Raw genomic sequence first — 19,526 nt, 5'->3', positions numbered from 1 at the left:
TATAAAACAAATATTTTATATGTGTTACTTAATGTCTTACAATACTTAATGTCTTTTTACTTAATGTCTTACAATAATTCTAAAGATTTATACTAATGATGATAATTATGGAAAAACTTGTTCATAAAAAATGGTAAGTCTTCCTATAGGCTGATATAGTTTACACAGTTTTATCATACAGTTATTAATGTCAACTCTTAGGCTACTTTTATTGTAAAAAATCAGGATAACACGTTATTTAACGTTTTTATTATTTAATTATTTATTATTAAACTGAATAATATGTTTTAATTAGTATATATTTGAATTATTTAAATCTTCGAACGTAATGATGGATCGCTATTTTAAGTTTTGAAACAAAAATGTCTCGGAGAATTTGGCCTTTAATTATTGCTAATTGATAAAATTACATTAATGATATAGTTAATGAGTGAATATTCATGCTCTAAAGAAAGTATTCGAAATTAAAAAAAATAGAAGAAAATTAAAAAAGTTTCTTTGACTGAATTATGAAAATGATTGTTGTTGTACTTCATTTACGTCACACTAGAATTGCACAATGGGCAATTGGAGACGTTCTGGGAAACATCCCTGAGATTGGCATCCAAGGACATGCCATCGCAATTTTGATCCTCTGCAGAGGGGATGGCACGCCGGCTTTGGTAGCCCGACGACCTGCACGCGAAGTCGAGCACTTTACGGTAGAACAGTTTTAACGAAGACCAACACTGAACACCCTCAGTCCCTACTCAGACTAATCCCAGTTTTCACCCACCCACACACTGACCGCAGTCACTGATGCTTGACTTCGGTGATCTGCTGGGAACAGTGTCTTAACGATCAGCCCACTGCGGGACTATTAAAATGATGATAATCATCTTATGAATGATGATTTATAAACCATATTCACCTCTAGGCAATTTCTTTAATTAAAATTTTATTCTAAAATACCTGATTGTTTTTTTTTTGAAAAATTGTGCGGTGGTATTAAATTTAACTCTATAAGTATTTAAACTATGTGGTTTTAATAGTACAAAACATACCTTAAGAAGGAAAAAAACGTGCTCTTTCATATAGTTTATAGCGCTTAAAATACTTATTAAATGAAAATAAATTTTGGAGCTTGTAATAAAGTTTTAAAAAACATACCATAAGCTTAATTTAATCTTTAAACTGACTTATATTTTAGTTTCATACGAGAGTCGAAGCAAGATATTACTGTTAAGAAAAAATTATGTCTAAATATTTAATTAAAATATGTTTAACTGTTTTCTATATTCCTAGCACAGTGCACCATCTTTTTAAAGCTATCAAGTTTTTTTTTTAAAATTTAGAAACTCTTAGCTTTTATAGTTTAATGTAATGAATCACTGGAGATTGAGCCGCTTGAAATCTATCTAACTTCAGAACTGTGGGTACCGGATTATCTTGAAGTGAAGGCGTCTGGTGCGCTATGTTAACCACATAATCTCCTTCATGTCCATATGTCCATACTTACGAAATTCTGGCGACTTAACTTTCATGAACTCCCTTTTCTAGAATAAGCTGTTCCTCTTTTACTTTCATTTTACTTAAAAATCTAAGCTTAAAGATACGCTTCCATGTCTTAAAGTTGTGTGGCAAATATGCAATAGTAGTTATATAAAAATAATTGAATAATTGAATTGAATTGAAAAAAAAAACATGTTTGACTGTTTCACTAGATTCCCTATTAAAGTTACTCATATTTGTTTCCAAGTAATAAAAAAATTATGATTTTCCAGCTGAGAGACAAAAAAGTTTTAGTAAAATTATCGTACTGTATGGTAATGACATTTCTGGAAAAAATAATATTTCTGGTTAATAGAACCAAAATATACGATATTTAAACCATTAATTTAGAAATTTTTCCGTTTATGTGTTAACGATTTTCTTGAAAATTCTGTTTTTCAAAATTATACACATTTAGTAAAAATAAGAAACTGGAAAGTAAATTTTACCAAATAAATGGTTATTATGGCATGGTCGAAAGTTTCATATTGAATTACTAAACTTTAACACATTTATCAAATTTTATGACATTTATAAAACAACATTTTATTGCGAATTTTACCAAAATCTTACCAAATTTTTACGGTAAAAATTATCACTCTTCTTGTTGTTCCCGTGGAGACAGAAATATGATATATACTACCATATTCTTGCAGTAGTTTCTATAGTATTTTTTTCTCAGTAAGGTAATTATAGGATTTATTTTATATATTATAAAATAAAAGTACAAGAGTATGGTATTTTGAACTTCGGATTACATAAAACATTTTAAATTTTTCACTTAAAAGTCATAACTCTGAATTAATTTAATATTTCCTACTGAACTGCTTTAAATGAATCTATCTTAAAAAAATTCTGTGACAATACTCCAAGTGCATTTCTAGAAAATATTTTTCGATTTTCCTCTTTGATGATTTACATAAATATTTATTTACAGATAAAATACTTTATGCATAAAGTGATCGAAAAATCTTCTTCTCTTTAGAACCACACTGTTTAGTTATTGGAAAATGATTTATATTGGAATTGTACTTCGGGTGAAATTAAAATCAATAAAAAAATTAAATATTAAGAGCGTTTTTATTTGAATAATACAGTTTTTTGTTGAACATTAAACTAGAGCTACTTCATGCACATTATGGAACAATAACATAAATATTATTGCAAAATAATGAATGGTTATCTGTTTCAGAACAACGTGATATAAATTTTAAGAGAATAAATTCATGTTAACGTATTGGGAGCAGAGTCTAGTTAGGAAATAAATAAATTAATGCAATTGAAAAATAAAAGAAAACCAATTCACTCTTTCTCACAGCATCGGGAGAACAATTTCTACCCAAACGACTTTAAACACTCTTCAGAACCTTCCGGAGACGTTGCCATATTCAAAAATAATAATTTTAACCGCTATCAATAAATGCAAACGATCACAAAACGGGGCTGGACAAACAAAAGTTACAAAAAAACAAGTCAGATAATAAATATAATGACGAAAATTGATCAAAGAAATTGTTCTTTCTTTGTTTTTTGTCTTTTTTTTTTTTGAAAGCAAATGTCTATTGAAGGAAGTGAGTGACGCCGTTACGCTTGAAGTGTTAATTCGAATTCTTCGGAGGTATAGGAAGTAATTTTTAGGTAGGTGGGGGTGTTTGGTAAGTAATCTTAAGGTAGTATAAAAGGATATGATACATTTTCATTTCCATCACACAATCTCCATCGAGCAAGTAGCTCCAGCAGCACTTACTCGGAAACAAGGTATCTATTGGATTATTATTTTGTGGATTAAAACGATTTGGATTTATATTACAACTTCAAGTTTGTATTGTGGTAATCTCATGTGTTCGGATTAGGATTAGTGTAGAGTGTGTAATAGGCATGAAGTTTTTAAGAGTTCCGGTTCGAAAATACCTAGTCTCTTTATAATTATTTTGCGTTAATTTTAAGTTAAAAAGTCATCAAGTTAAAAAATATTATATTTTAAATTTTTATGGAAAAAAAATCAAAATTTTGCAAGTAAATTTATTTTTATGTATGATAAGACAATTTTGAATGCATTACTGAATATGTATAAATAATTTTGAGTACGTCAAGAAAATTTTAAATATCTCGGATTCGGGTTAGTATAGGTAGTAAAACAAGCGAGAAGTTTTATGCAATGGAGTGTACATTTAGAAATATTTTTTTAGTTTCATAATATCTTTTAAATTATTTTCGAATTTCTAGCATAAATTTCAGTTAACTTAACATAAGCTTAATAGTTGGCACAATGTTAAAAGATTAAATCATATTTTAATCTTTATGAAAAAAAATTTTGAATTTTGCAAGTAATTTTCATTAAGTATAGAAAATTAATTTTTAATATATCTATACAATTTAAATATAGTACATCGATATATGAAATTTATGATATAATTGATAAATATTTTAAATTTTGATATAAAGCGTTACAGATTATCAAATGAAATTAAAGGAAATAGATAGCTAATTCTAATTAAATACAAAAGATTTATAAAAAAAATTTCTTTACATTCTTAAGTTTACATTCTTACTACTAAATATCTTAGTAAAAATACATTCATTGTGAAACTAAATTCAATTTAATTATGAAAAGGCTTTACTTACACAAAGTATTCACTATAAAAGATAAAAATAAAATTTATAGACATGTCTGCTTATCTTAAATTTAAAAGGAATTAATTTATGTTTGCAAAAATATAGCTTTTGTTATTTTTGTTATTAGCAAATTAATTGTATTCTATGTAATATTATTTGAAATTATGTCTAACTATAAATTTTAAATTTATTTAATTTTGAAACAGTTATTATTATTCTAAAACAATTTATTAATTTAAAAAAATAAATTAGAGTAACAGAGACTTTTAGAAGGTTTTGAATATAAAATATTGTTGTAATTTTACATTCAGATTAATAAATTAGTCGTATTTTCGTAATATCATAAAATGTTTTATAAATAACATAATTTATAAACAATTTAAAAATAGGAATATTAATTTTTGTGGACATAAATAAAATTTGAAATTTTGGAATGAATCATTAATTTTTATGCTAATAAATATGAAATCTTCTAAACTTCTAAATCTATCTTCTAAACTTATTATTTCGTTTGAAGTAAGTACTGCGCCTGTAAGATTGTTCTTAAATTATATCGGTCAATCGTCATTAAATGCCTATTAATGAGCAAAATAAAATAATAATTTGATAATGTTTACTTAATTTAGACAGTAATTTTTTTCTTTGCTTAAAAAAACATAATATATTTCAATTACGGAAAAATAAATGGTTAAATCATTTCTCTTTATTGTCAAATTAGCTTCATTTTTACCAACATAAAACCAAACTAGTATCATATTTTCTCTCCCATTAATTCACTTTGTCATTTTCATACTCATAGTAAATGACCGCATTTGCACAGAAAAAGAAACGTAAATTTTTTTTTATTTTGTTCTTATAACAGGTCATAGCGCTTAATGTTATTTATTGGTACTATGTGATTTAGTTTAAGTATTCTTAATATTCATTATTAACAACTTATTTAACTAAAAGTAACTTTTGAATTTCAGATGAAGATCAATATGAAATTAGCGTTTTTGTTCCTGATTGTTGCTGTGGCTTACGTTACAGCTGAACCAGAACCTGAACCGTAAGTTATACCCCTTGTTTTTCTTTCTTTCTCAAAAGCTAGTTCAAACAATACCTAACATATATTTATATACTGTCAAAATTTATTTAATTTTACTACATTTAATTTACTATATTTAATTTTACTATATAATTTAACATAAAATATTGAAGCACTTCAATATTTTATATTTTAATTTCTTGTGAATGATATCACTAAAATGTAAAAACAAATGTGCAGATTAACTAGTGTGTTACATTTAAATATCAAAAATTAATTGTTTTATTCTTCCATTTACCTAAATAATCTGTGAACCACCTAAATAATCTAAAAATTACCTACTAGACACTCATTAATCTGCACTTTACTTACTAAGTATTCATTAAAGTGAAAATAAGAACTTTTTCTGGAACATCAGCCTTTCTGTACTCTTAATTAAATTTAATTTATTTAATTTTCTAAATCTAAGGAATAGAATAAATACAACTAAACAATAAACTAGTTTTATAGGAACTATCAATCATAAATAATTTTAAAAAAAACTTTAATACTTAGAATCAAACGGTTTTAAAATATTATTAAAATTTAAAAAATTAAAATCATGTTCTCTATTTAATATTTAAAGAATTGTAGCTAATATAATCAAAAAACCAAGTCAAAAAATTATTTGAAACAATCAGTCAGCAATTAATTGAGAGTTTAAAATAGATAAAATCAAATGGCTGAAAATGTTATTAAAATTCAGAAAAATTAGCTTGCTTTTTTCTTAAAATTTTGAATGGAGGGATGGAAAGAGTAAGTATGGGGATGAGACAAAGAAATTTTTGAACTTAACGATATGGAAGCTGTTAATGTGCACATTACAAAAGTAAAATGAGTAAAACTCTTGATTCCATGCTTTAAGGGATCATTTTAGTTAATCTGAAGATTAGCTAGGTAATGTGTATGCTAAAGACTTTCAAGCTTTAGCTGTAGCATATTTAATAATCGTTTATTGATTTGAAGTGCAACAAATAAAATGTTATTTTTTAAGATAATAATATTTAGGTTTGCGGACGAACCTAATGAAACAAAAGAAAAATCTGTTTACTAAGATCACGTTTATGGTGGATTGTTGTAAAGTATGTTTCACATAAATGGATCGCGTATATACTAGCACTTCTAATATATTTAAGGAATTGAGCATTATTTTTCAATATAGAGTAAACTTCTAAAACGCATAATATATGAAAGCACAGAAAATAGGAAAAAAAGTAATTTATATCCCTGAGGGAAAAAATCATTATATGCTCGTAAATAATAGCTTCATCAAGAAAGGATGAATGAAACTAGTTTTTTATAACTCTTCAATGGTTTGAGTATAGTTTAATGTAATTTTAATTTTTATAAACAAATAATTTTTTATTGAACTAGCAAGTTTTATAAATTTTATTAAATTCAATTTTTTCTATCGTATAAAATTTAATAATTGTTGCAGAAAGGATATTAAACGTAACACACGATCTTTCCAATTTATAGTAAAATCAATGTATTAATAAATTATAACTGAAACTTAAATAATAAAATTAATATATGATATTGTTGACACGACTTATAATTAGGAATATAGTTGAGGAATGAAAAAATGCACTTTATATAATGAAAATTTACTATTCTCTCAAAGCGTTTCTTGATTCAAAAATTGTTACTAGAAATGTATAATTTTTTTTTCACTTTAATGAGACTTATTCTAAATAGGATCAATTAAAATACTATTTTATGCAACGAATTGTTTAAATTATGCTTAAAAATAAAGTACTACATAATCTAGGTAAAAATTACAGACACGCACCAGAAATAATTGTGGAATAAAATATTAATCCATAATTAATTAAATTTTGAATAAGCAGATGCGTAATTTCGTGCATTTTATAGAAAGTCTCTAAATTTTAAAGTGTTTTAAGGAAATAGTTAGTTTTTGATTTATAATTTATTATGAGCCTTAATTTGAATTTATTTTCCAAACGTAGGTCTTTGATTCGAAATCTAAATACTGAGTTGTTTCGGGGAAATTTTCAAAAAACACATATTTTTTACATATAAATTGATGAAATTGTCTGTGTTCATTAAAAATTTGTTGTATTCGAAAATTCTTCTACGCTTAGGAATCTAATTTTTATTATTAATAGAATTATACAGAACTTAGGAAATAATTAAATTCTGTATTAGAGAGATTAAATTTTCCTTAACTAGAAGACTAATAATTTTTCAATTGATGAAATATGTTTTAGTCAAATAAAATGCATTGCTTATAAAAATACTAAATAATTAAAGAGAATGAAATATTTAAGAAAAATATAAAATTAAAAATGTGATTCATCGCATTAATTTTAAAAATTGATTTTAAAACTGAATTTTTTTTAACCAAAATTAACATACATCTGAACATACTAAGATTCGATCTTTTTTCAAAAACAATTATTTCTTTTACTATTCAGGAGTATTTAGAATAACACTAATATTTTTGTATTAAAAGAATGCGCTTTAAACGTAACTAATTTAAATTAAGCTGCTGCTTGAAGTTATTGCTTTTCCAACTGTTTTTAAAAAAATAATTTATTTTAGTTTCAACCAATTTTCTATCCTTTTCTCTACTCAAAGAGCTTTAAATTTTATGAATTCTTACTTTCAAGCTGCTTTATAAAAGATATAATTCTTTAACAACACTGATTTAAAATCATATGATATAAAAAAATCATAAAAATACTGAAGGGGTTTTAATTGAAAGTGTTTTCGTTGGAATGTTTACATTGATAAAAGTCTAAAAAAAGTCTAATTAATATACATTTGGTTTTGCTTAAATATTTAAGAATGTATTGAAGACAAAAGTTGAAACATAAGCAAGTTGTTTTGATTTCGATAAGCGCAGCAAGCAAGTCAAACCTTTTGGATGGTCTGTATAATTAGTCAAATAACTGAAAATATTTCAGTTTTTAACCTGGATAGTTTCGTTCGAATAAATTTCAGATATTTTTATTGATTTGCACATAGCCTTTAAAAACACGGTCACTAAATTTTTCAGATAATAGTTGATCAGTAGAGCTTTTGCAAGGTAGTAAAAATAATGCACCAATGTGACGTCCCACACAGATTTCATTTTGTCTTACAGACAAAAATTAGTAAATACAAAATTTTTTGAATGCAAATAATTCTGCTAATAAATCTTTGTCCAAAAATTGGCAGATAAATCCTTGAATTTTTCCTTGGTGGTGAAGGTCAAGAGAGAAGTTTCTCCTTTTGGGATCAATTATACATAGATGTTTTTTCATTCTTTCTTAAGAAAGCACGACTTTTTTAGTACAGAACTCAGATATTAAAATTAAAAGATTGCGTATAGGAGTTGAAGAATATGATAGAATAACATGTAATGAAATTTTAAAAAATGCTCAAATTTTTAAACTCGAAAAATTATATATGTCAAAGACTTGAATTGAAGAAAAGATTTTAAAAATTTCTAAGCTTGTCGGATAAATCTCTATAGGTAAACTTAAACTAATCCTTTTTAATAAAAGCTTAACTGGTATCGATGTAATTTATTGTGTTATAAATACGAGTATAAGAAATGTATTTATTTTAATTTTAGAGTAAGTAAGCAAAATCATTTAAAAAAAATCTTTATTTCATTTATTTTCTTTTAGACATGATGACAAGAAAGTAATAGTTATTAAAGACAAAAGTGAACACCACCATCACCACCACCATCATCACCATCACCACCATAAGCATGGACACGAACATAAGCATGGTCATGAACACAAGCATGGTCATGAACACAAGCATGGGCATGATCACAAACACGAGCATGGACATAAACACGAGCATGGCCACAAACACGAACATGGTCACAAACACGAACATGGTCACAAGCATGCTCACGCTCATAAGCATGGCCACGAACATAAACATGGACATGAACATAAGCACGGACATGAACATAAACATGATCACGCTCATAAACATGGCCATGAACACAAACATGGACATGAACATAAACACGAACATGGACACAAACATGGTCATGCACATAAACATGAACACGGACACAAACATGGTCACCATCATCATCATGGACACAAGCACGAGCACGGTCACAAACACGAACATGGACATAAACATGGTCATGGACACAAACATGAACACGGTCACAAGCACGGTCATGAACACAAGCATGGTCACGAACATAAGCATGGTCACGAACATGGTCACAAACACGGTCATGCCCATAAGCACGGTCATGAGCACGGACATAAGCATGGACATGAACACAAACACGGTCACGCTCATAAACACGGTCATGAACACGGTCACAAGCACGGTCACGAGCACAAACATGGTCATGGACATAAACACGAGCACGGTCACAAACACGGACATGAACACAAGCACGGTCATGAACACAAACACGGTCATGGTCACAAACACGAGCACGGACACAAGCACGGTCACGAACACAAGCACGGACACGGACATAAACACGGTCATCATCATGGTCATCACCATGGACACAAACACCAACACAAATGGCACGGAATCATCCACGGACATGGTCTCGATGCCGGACATGGCCTTAATGTCGAATCTCATGGATTCGAGCAGCCAGAAGCTGAAATTCACCACGGATTGGATATTGAACCTGAAGGCATCCATGCTGAAGGCTTAGATGTTGAAGCTGAACCTGAATCAGTTGAAGCTGAGCCTCATCACCAAGAAGAACCCGAGCATGTTGGTTTTAATATAGAATCGTTCGGTCACGATGAACCCATTGTAGGTTTCAATTCAGAAATCAAACACGAGCCTCTTTTTGCTGGTGGACATGGTGTAACTCACGAATACCGACATTTTGGCCATGGAAGTGGACTGACAAACCCTCTGTTTTCAAAATTAGGAGGATTTCATGCCAACTTTCCCGAAATCAAAAGAAAAGACGCCATTGTACAGTAATGTAGTGCCTTGAATTTCTGAAATAACGATTAATTTATGGAACTTTCAAACAAATGAGTGGAAATCTGTTTTTTTCACATTCCTATTTATTTATAAAGCCTCGGCCATAACTCATGATTCCCAGTGTGATTGGGAAAATCATTGATCAATAAGTTTCATATTTTTACTGCAAAATATCAAATTTTTGCCCTGGAGTGAATATCACCGGGCATGTGAATTTGAGTTATGTATTATAATGTACAAAAGCAGCATGTACGTATATTTTGCCAAGGCATAAGTGTTGTAAAATAAAGTCATTCATATAAAATGAATAGTATTCTTTTTTATTTCATTCGAAATCACTTTATCGATTAAGGACGGTTGCTTCAATCGAAATTTTTAATGAAAAAATAATAAGTTTCATCGAATAGACTTGAATTTTCTTTGTAATACTAATGGTCTTATCGAAACTTGAATTGTCATTTTAAATAACTGTTTTTTTTCCTTGAAAAGTACGACACAAAAGTTGAGACTGAAGATCACATCTTTGCAATTTTCGGTTCTGCATTACTGCAATTCAATAAAACCTTCATTTATAGTTAACATATATGAAGAATCAACGAAAACTGAACAAGAGTATATTTAAAAGTTCCTAATATTCAATGTTTTTTAAGAAAATCAAAAGCAGTTCTCACTTTATTCTTAAAAGAATGGAAGAAAAAGCACAGTTTTTCACTTTTACATCATAAAAATATTACATAGGTTCTTTAAAGTTCTTACTATATAATGTCTTACCATATGATGACTTACCATATAATTTTGACTCATGGATATAAATTTCCTACGCCATCACTACTTTATTATTTATAACAAGTATTCCTTTAATTATTTTATAACTGAAAAGAAACCATAGGAAATTATAACACACATTAAAAATAAAATTTATGCTTTAATAAATCAGAATATGAATAAATATACTATAATCTAATTAATATTTTAAACAGAAACGTTACACATTTTCTTATACCAGAAGCTTCAAACATTTTTCAGAACATCAGTTCAGTAAGAATAGTGCACATCGTAAAAAATATTCTGTTACTGTTGAAAAAACATTTTGCTATAATTTTAAATTTTATGCATAGTATTTTTTATTTATTAAAACGATTACTAAATAAAATATCCATTCCATATTTCTTTTATTTAATTGTCTTAATTCAAATTAAAATATCTAACTTTGAACGAAAATATATTTATTCCGTTTAATAATTAGATACATCCAATTTGATTTATCAAGCTATGATTCAAATTTAATTGGTTTAACGGAAAAAATATTTAATAATTTAAGATTCTTTCGTTTTTTAACAATAAAAATTTTCTCTCTTTCAATCTTAATTCATATATAATATTAAAAATTATAACTTTCCCTTCGAAAACAGAACTAAATTCAATTTTTAAACATCACCCAAGAAAAAAATATGAAGCGTAAAAGAAATATCAATCATTAAATTCAAACTACAACTAGACACTACACGCAAACAGATGATAGTTATTTGAAGTTAAGGAAAATAAATAACTGCTGGAGCAAATTGCCTCTTAAATACGTCAGAAACTGCTTCGAGGAGTCCAGGTGCTTTGATAAATAGATTGCTCGAAGAGTAGAAACGAAACACCTCAACTTCATCCTTAATCTGGAATAATGATCTACAAAATAAACCTTTTTCTAAGTAAAAACAAAATAGAACAATTCGTTGTCCCAATAGCAGTAGTAAGTTTTGTTCTATCCTTTTAGCAATTTCGTTGTAGATGTGATTGCAGTGACCAAGCTAACTAAATAACATGTTATCAGATTGTACTTCGCTTTATTTATTTTCTTTCTTGTTCTTTTTTCGTTGTACCAGATAGCCCATCACGCTGGACATTCGCATTTTCGTTCCAGAATGGAAATGGAATTAAGGAATTGGGGGATGGATTTATCTGGGATAGGATACAATTTAATTTCCGATGGCGGATAGACAAAAAGAAGTTTTCTTTCCCTTTCTTTCATGATCTGGACGAGTTTTAGATTGCTGTAGTTCGTTTTGAGATAGTTTAAAGAAAATTTAGGTTTTTCTTTTCCTGTTTTTTCTTCCTTTCTGTCCTTTCCTTTTTTTTAAAAAAATAGATTCCGGAGAGACTTACGTTGAAATAAGATGATGGAACTTAAAGTCTAAAACCACATAAAGAATAAAATGTATAGAATGCTCTGACTACCAAATTTGTTGCTATGTTCCTATCTGAATAGAATATTTAACAAAGAAAGGTGAATTTTCTTTTTTGTAGTTTCCGAAAACAAAATCGAATCTTTCTTGTTTATTTTACCTATTTGTTCATGGTTTGTAATTGAAACATTGAAAGAAAAGGAACAGTTTAATATAGAAACTTATTAGATTTTTTAAAATTTTTATTTTACCAACTTTGAATAAAAAGTTGGGACTTGTATCATGGTGTCTGATATTTTGTATTTAATAATTTAAATTAACACATAACAAAATAACAAATATATTAAGTTTTAATAAATTTACAATATAATAATTACATTATATATATATATATATATATATATATATATATATATATATATATATATATATATATATATATATATATATATATATATATATATATATATATATATATATATATATATATATATATATCATAATAAAATTACCAGCCAAATATTACCACATTCACCAAATTTTATCACATATTACAAAACCCTATTTTGTTCGTTCTTTCACCAAAATCTTTACCAAAGCGCTTCGGTAAAAATTGCCAAGTTTTTTGATGCTCCCATAGAGCCATAAACACTGCATATCTTATCATATCTTTCGACTATATTTTGTCTCAATTATAAAATTCTCTTTGAGTAAATGATTCCTGTAATATAAGACATGAGAAACGACATTCTGAATAATTTTCGATTTCAAAGTATGTAAAAATGCTTAAATAATAGTGTTTTTCTGTCACGTATTTGAATAAGGCGTTTTTTTTTAATGAAAGAGCGGTTTTGTAGGCAATTTTGCTGCTTATATACCTCTAAAAGAAGATGTTTCTAAATCCTCTAAAATGGCGCATGGTACTTTTTTCAACAAAGATTTCCAATATTTCTGTTAAATAATTTCTAGATAAGCACAGTTTAGTTTAGAGGTATGATTACATCAAAAAGATTAAAAATGACATTAAACGGTATAAACTACACTATTTTTAATGCCGTAATTTTAAAATTCTGCCATACCTCTTGTAATATGGATCAAAAAATTTAAATTTGTTGGAAAATGTGTGTTTATTACGAGAAAGTAAGCTTTTGTATAAGATTTTGCAGTTTATACAAGCATCTATGCTCGTAAATTTATAAATGAAAATTCAGATCTGTGGAATATTATAATTGTAAATGATACAGGAATCGTAAATTTAAAATTATTTTGTTTCTGATTAACTTTTTATGATGGCAAATGCGATATTTAAGCAGTCTTTTATCAGGTTCAGTACTTTAAAATTTCTATATTGCGCTAAGAATTTATTTTGATATGAGACAGGTTTTATGAATTTTTCAAAGCTAAACAAGTGTAAATAAAACCTACAAGCATCAATGTTAAGCAAAAAGAAGAACTTACATAATACTTTAGCAAATGAAAATCACTGAAAAAGGTATTTTTACATTATTTCCATGGAACGCAGTTTTTTTTTTTAGAAAAATAATTATAATAAGAAACTAATTCTTATTAAAATAGAATCTAGAATAAAAAATTCATGAAGGGTATTAAGTTTTTATCATGGCAAATGTGATATTTAAACAGTTTTTTTTTTCAGGTTCAATACTTTAAAATTTCGATATTACACTATGAGTTTATTTTGATATGAGATAGGCTTCATGAATTTTTCAAAACTAAACATATGTAAATAAAACTTGCAAGCATCAATGTTAAACAAAAAGAACTTATATAATACTTAAAAAAATGAAAATATCTGATAAAAAGGACTTTTCACATTTTCTGTGAAATTTGTTTTTTTTAGAAAAAGAATTATAATAAGAAAATAATTCTAAATTAAAAAGAATCTAGAATGAAAATTTATAAATTGGATGGTATTTTAATAGGAATGCAGTTCAGGTTCAAAGGAAAAATTTATAAACAGAGAGTAAATAGGAAGTTTAAAAAATGTAACTGTTTTTTATAAACTAATACAATTTGAAAATGTTCTTATAAGTTTTGTGTAAACTGATAAGACTTGAAACATGGCAATGAGATAAATATAAAGTGAAAAATAATGTTTATTAAATTTATTTCATCTCAGTATACATATTTATTGAAAATTTTTCAGTTTGTTACTTTTGTTAAAGCTTAATATTGAGTAATAAATTCCAAAAAAAAAATGATTTGATCAGTTTTATTGTTTCTTAGCAAGTAAAAATGACAAGCATGTAACAACAGTTTTTTCATAGTATTATTTTCCTGGCAGATTTTAAAAATATTTGTTTGACAGAAATTCAACCGTATTGAAACGTGATATTTTTTCAAATGAAAAGAATGAAACATTCTGGATTTTTAAAAAAGTATTATTGTCAAAGAATTTTTAGAATGGGATAAATGCGTTCTTGTGATAAGAAGTTTATTTTTCTAAAAAAAATAACTCCAGTGATTTTGAAACGGAATAGATTTTAAAAGTAGTTGGAGATAGTACTTAAAAAAGACAGTATTTAATAGTGGAAAAAATAGGTTTATGGCTGATTTTTCTAAGCAAGTTTAAAGATTTGAAAAATGTACAGAAATATTTCAATTGTTATTGTGTGAGTTTTGTATTACTTTTATTTGAAGCATTAAATTGTTTACAGAAAACAACTGTAATAAATGCTCTCTTGCAGTTAGTATACGTAAATTTCTTTTTTAGAAATAATAATTGTAAAATATTTTTAAAGTGAATTCTTACAATTATCATTTTAATTTTTATTTTGAAAACATATTTCCATTTGGGAAATAATCTTCTCTTAGCATGACTATATAAAAAAAGTACATTTCGGTTAATGAAAAAGCAAAGAATTTAAATTTAAATATTGACGACAAGACTTATATATTTGATTAAAAATTAATTAATAAGACAATTCGTAGATTTTCTTACTCTTTATTTAAAATACATTAAGAAGATTAGAGTTCTACTTGGATTGAATTAAAAACTATTAATGTATTTTAAAGTGAATTAGGAATTATAAAGTTAAAAGAAGAAATTATCATTGGTATTTAATCACACTCCCTGCAAACATAAATTTAACAGAAAAAGAAAGGCTGCGTATATGTTTTAAGAAAATCAAACCGTACCGCTAATTCATACCGCTAATTCAAAATGAGCAAAAACACGTTTTTCTACTGTTAAAACACTAAAGAGGATTTTCAAATTTGACATTTTGGTTTTGTTTAATAATAAATCACTCAAAATACATAAAAGGTATTGTTTTTCAAACAAATTTTGCATATATATCAACACTTATTTCATAAAAAAGTTCAGATTTTCACAATTTTAAGACAATTTCCATTTGTATGTTAGTTGAATTATAAATTTCTATGATGTTAAAAAAGCTCTTTGTGTCACATTTAATAATGCCGTCTGGTCTATTTGGCTGGTTTTTCGTAGAAACTACATATTTCAACACCAAAAGATAATTTTTCTATAAATCTACTTCTCTTAAGAATCTGAACATTGGTTTATTTCTTTCATGTTATTTATAACAATTTAACAAATTAAAAAGAGTCTTTATCTAAATCCCTAAATGATTAAAAAAATTTTTTTTTTGTGCTTAAAAATTACTCTGGGGATTATTTTTCTTTCTTTTGTTTTCTGTTGCATGAGATTTTTTAAAACAGATCTTGGATAATTTCATGTCGCTGATTTCAAATCTGCAATCAGTTTTTCTCTCCAAACTACAGTTTTTTTCTTTTTTGGCAAATGACATTTTTAGTCTGTTGTTTTTCTCGAAATGTTCAAGTTTAAAAACGTTATATATAACAGGGTGTTATATGTTGCAACAAACACATAAGAGAGTAAGGACACATTATCAGGATTAAAATTGGATATGAACCCATGCCCGAAATGTCGTTAGATGTCACTGTTATGGACTGTTTTTTGTGAGCTTCTAAATGGGTCTGAATAGGCAAGCTTCCCCAACCGCGTATGACATTTTTGCGAATGGGTTACTTTGCAATTTTAATCCTGATGATGTGACTCTCCCAGCGAATGGGTTACTTTGCAATTTTAATCCTGATGATGTGAATCTCCTAGCGAAAGGGTCACTTTGTAATTTTAATCCTGATGATTTGACTCTCCCAGCGAATGGGTTACTTTGCAATTTCAATCCTGATGATGTGACTCTCCAAGAAGTTTGTCGCAATATTCACGCGGCACCCATTTACGTGAAACATATTTTAAACTTGTATATTTCGACAAATAATAGACAAAAAAATGTCGTTAAAAAAATCTGTAGATTTAGAAGCAAGACTAATTTTTGACTTGAAATCACCACACCTTAACTAGACAAGATAATGTATTTGAATAAATGCAACAAAACATTTGTTCCAAAGTGTTATTAGTGCAATCTCGTTCGTTTAAGAAGAGGTGTGAGACCATACTAGACTTGAAAATTACCACTCGTTGCTCACCAGGTGGCGCGTCAATAAAACAAAGTGGCTACTTAAATTAAGTAAACAACAAGTCACTTTTTGACACCATTTTTGTTTTTATTAATTTTGAAAATTGTTTGATGATAAAAGTATATCAATGCAGAAGTCTCTAAACGCAGAGTTTTCATTAAAATGTCCAAAATTTTGATCTTTCAGATTCCATCAATCTGTGGTGGAAAGATTGGTAGGAGAGTTCATGTGATAGGAGAATTCATTAATAATTCACATATATCAAAGTTGTAATGTATACATTAAATGTATTTTGCCTCCTGAATATTCTTAAATAAAGTTCTTTAAGTTCTTAAGTTAAGTTAAATAAAGTCCTTTATTCTTAAATAAAGTTCTTTATGTTTAACTGAATTTTGTCACTTTCTGATATTAGTTTTATAGTTGAACTAAATTTTTATTGTTGTATATTATTTCTACTATGAATTTTTAAAAAGAATATATAATTTATTCCAAGAAAAGAAGAAGTTTGCATAAATTGGCTATTAAATGAAAAAGACGTATCGTTATAGGTCACCGGCTCATTAGGTTTGAGGAAAAAGTGGCTATTAAGTAGCTGGCCACTGGCTACTAACTAAAATTTTAAATTTTCAGGTCTAGATCACAAAAGTTACGTGGGAGTTTAGATCTTATAATAGGTTTGGAATCTTTCTGCAATTTTAGTTCGAATCTTTTTGCATTTTTTGTTTCGAAAATGAGATTTCTCAATAAATATGCGTTATTCGTAGAAAAAACTGTTTCCTAATGACCGTAACTAATTTGTAAATATTGATACGCAATTTAATATTTAAAAAAAACCCTTTATAAAGTTTGATATAAATTAAATTGTAGAATAAGAAATGGAATCATAATAAACATACATGTAAAAAAGTATATTTTTTGACGGAATATTTAATTTCAAACATAGTTAATCGTAACTATAGTTTAAAAAATACGCTCACATTATTCAGAAAAAGCTGCTTTTATGGTTGGTGGTTGGTTGGTTCTAATGCCATTTGCCATACGGGCAAGCCTTTTTGGTGAAACCGAGCAAATTTAAGGCACAGTGTGTGATTCTTGTCTTCGCCACATCATACGTCACACCTGTTTATAAGGCGGACCCATTCATACATCCATTCATTCATTCACAGATCGTAATTTTGACCTGAATCAGAGAACGATCGATCTCCTATCCAGGACCCCCAGACGTATTGATTTGTTATGGGAACATGGAGGACTTTTGCGACTCGACAGATTTAACATGCATCAGCCACTTTACTACACGGGGAGTCTTCGGCCGGCGGGGTTCGAACCCACGAACTCTCGGCATTGGGGCCAGCGCCTTACCGACCAGGCTATCCCGGCCGCTCTTTTTGTTGAGGTTTGAGTTCGAGATTAGATATAGTTTTGAGTTTCCTGTGCTGGCAACATCTTATTGTTTTTATATTCTTTTTTATGTAAATAAAGTTAAGTTTTCAGTTTGTTCTACGTGACTTTCAGTCTGATTTGCTCTCAACAAAATCCAACATTTGGTGCCGAAACAACTCGGTAAGTCATACTGAACCTTTTATAATTACTTTCGTCAAAAATCTGAATTGGAATGGCTACCGGTAGTGAAAAACTTGTAATATTTAAATGCAAACGAACAACGCTACGTACCGCCATTACGAAACTAACGACGAAATTGAACGATGCTGCTAGTACACAAACTGAAAAAGAATACAATATTGAACGTTTACAAGATAAAATAAAAGAATTAACCTTGGCAGACGATGAAATACATAATTTTTTAAATGATGAAGAATATCAGGAAGACATAATAGAATGCGAAAGATACACAGAAAATGCTCATTTGGCGTTATTTAATTTCAAAAGAACAGCGAATCGGAACACGAATTCAATTTCTGAAACATCGCCAACAGCTGCCAATATAAATAATTTTTCAGCTTCGCCTTCAAATGTTACAGTAAAGTTGCCTACAATAAAAATAAATACGTTTTACGGCGAAATTGAAGAATTTCATAGTTTTTGGGAGCGTTTTGAAAACTGTATCGACAAAAACGAAAGTTTATCGCTGATTGACAAGCATGTTTTTTTGCGGGGATATTTAGATGGAGAAGCAAAACGAATAGTTGATGGAATTAATATAACTGCAGAAACATATGCAACAACAAAGAATATTTTGAAATCGAAATATGGCGATAAAGATAAAATAATACAGGCTCATCTCGATTATTTAGAAAGCCTAAAACCTGTCAAAAATCACTCTCCAGCAGCAATAAATGAGTTATATATTGATTGTAATAGAAGAATACAGGCTTTAGATGCTTTAGGAGAAAAAGCTCAATCATACGAAAGAATTTTGGCTCCTAAAATACTTCGTGCTTTTCCTCATGAAATCTGTCGTAACTGGATTGTACATGCCAAACGTGAAAATTTTGGTGAAAGCGATATTTCAAAATTAATGAAATTTTTATCAGAAGAGGTCGAGGGATCAATTACTGCAAGTAATATTAAAGGTTCACTTGCTCCAGACTATCCTATTAAATCCTCCTTAGAAAATTTTAATGTGAATTCTAAATCAGTTACCAAAAGTAAAATAATGTCACCATTTTGTCCTTTCTGTGAAACTGTCGGACATTGGCCTCAACAGTGCAATGTTGTAACGGACATAGACGTGCGCATACAGAAATTGAAGA

General features: G+C 27.9%; 1 protein-coding gene across 1 annotated transcript; it reads left to right on the top strand.

The window, feature by feature from the left end:
- The first annotated feature begins 3,202 nt into the window (after positions 1 to 3,202).
- On the top strand, positions 3,203 to 10,460 carry LOC107453491 (uncharacterized). Its single transcript, XM_016070350.4, has 3 exons — positions 3,203 to 3,288; positions 5,115 to 5,194; positions 8,851 to 10,460. The coding sequence occupies exons 2-3, from the start codon at positions 5,115 to 5,117 to the stop codon at positions 10,151 to 10,153; spliced, it is 1,383 nt and encodes a 460-aa protein (XP_015925836.2). The 5' UTR covers positions 3,203 to 3,288; the 3' UTR covers positions 10,154 to 10,460.
- Positions 10,461 to 19,526: the final 9,066 nt, after the last annotated feature.

This window comes from Parasteatoda tepidariorum, chromosome 2 (genome assembly GCF_982258835.1).
Source record: "Parasteatoda tepidariorum strain Cologne lab strain chromosome 2, Ptep-v5.0, whole genome shotgun sequence".
Classification (NCBI taxonomy): Eukaryota; Metazoa; Arthropoda; class Arachnida; order Araneae; family Theridiidae; genus Parasteatoda; species Parasteatoda tepidariorum.
The sequence above is the reverse complement of the archived record's forward strand: the minus strand, read 5'-3'. Positions and strand labels throughout refer to the sequence as shown.

What these genes read in the sequence shown, in the direction of transcription:
- LOC107453491 (XM_016070350.4), top strand. Translation starts at nt 5,115, where the DNA reads ATGAAGATCAATATGAAATTAGCGTTTTTGTTCCTGATTGTTGCTGTG. An exon ending in GCTGAACCAGAACCTGAACC is followed by an intron (nt 5,195 to 8,850) that starts GTAAGTTATACC and finishes ATTTTCTTTTAG; the next exon opens with ACATGATGACAAGAAAGTAA.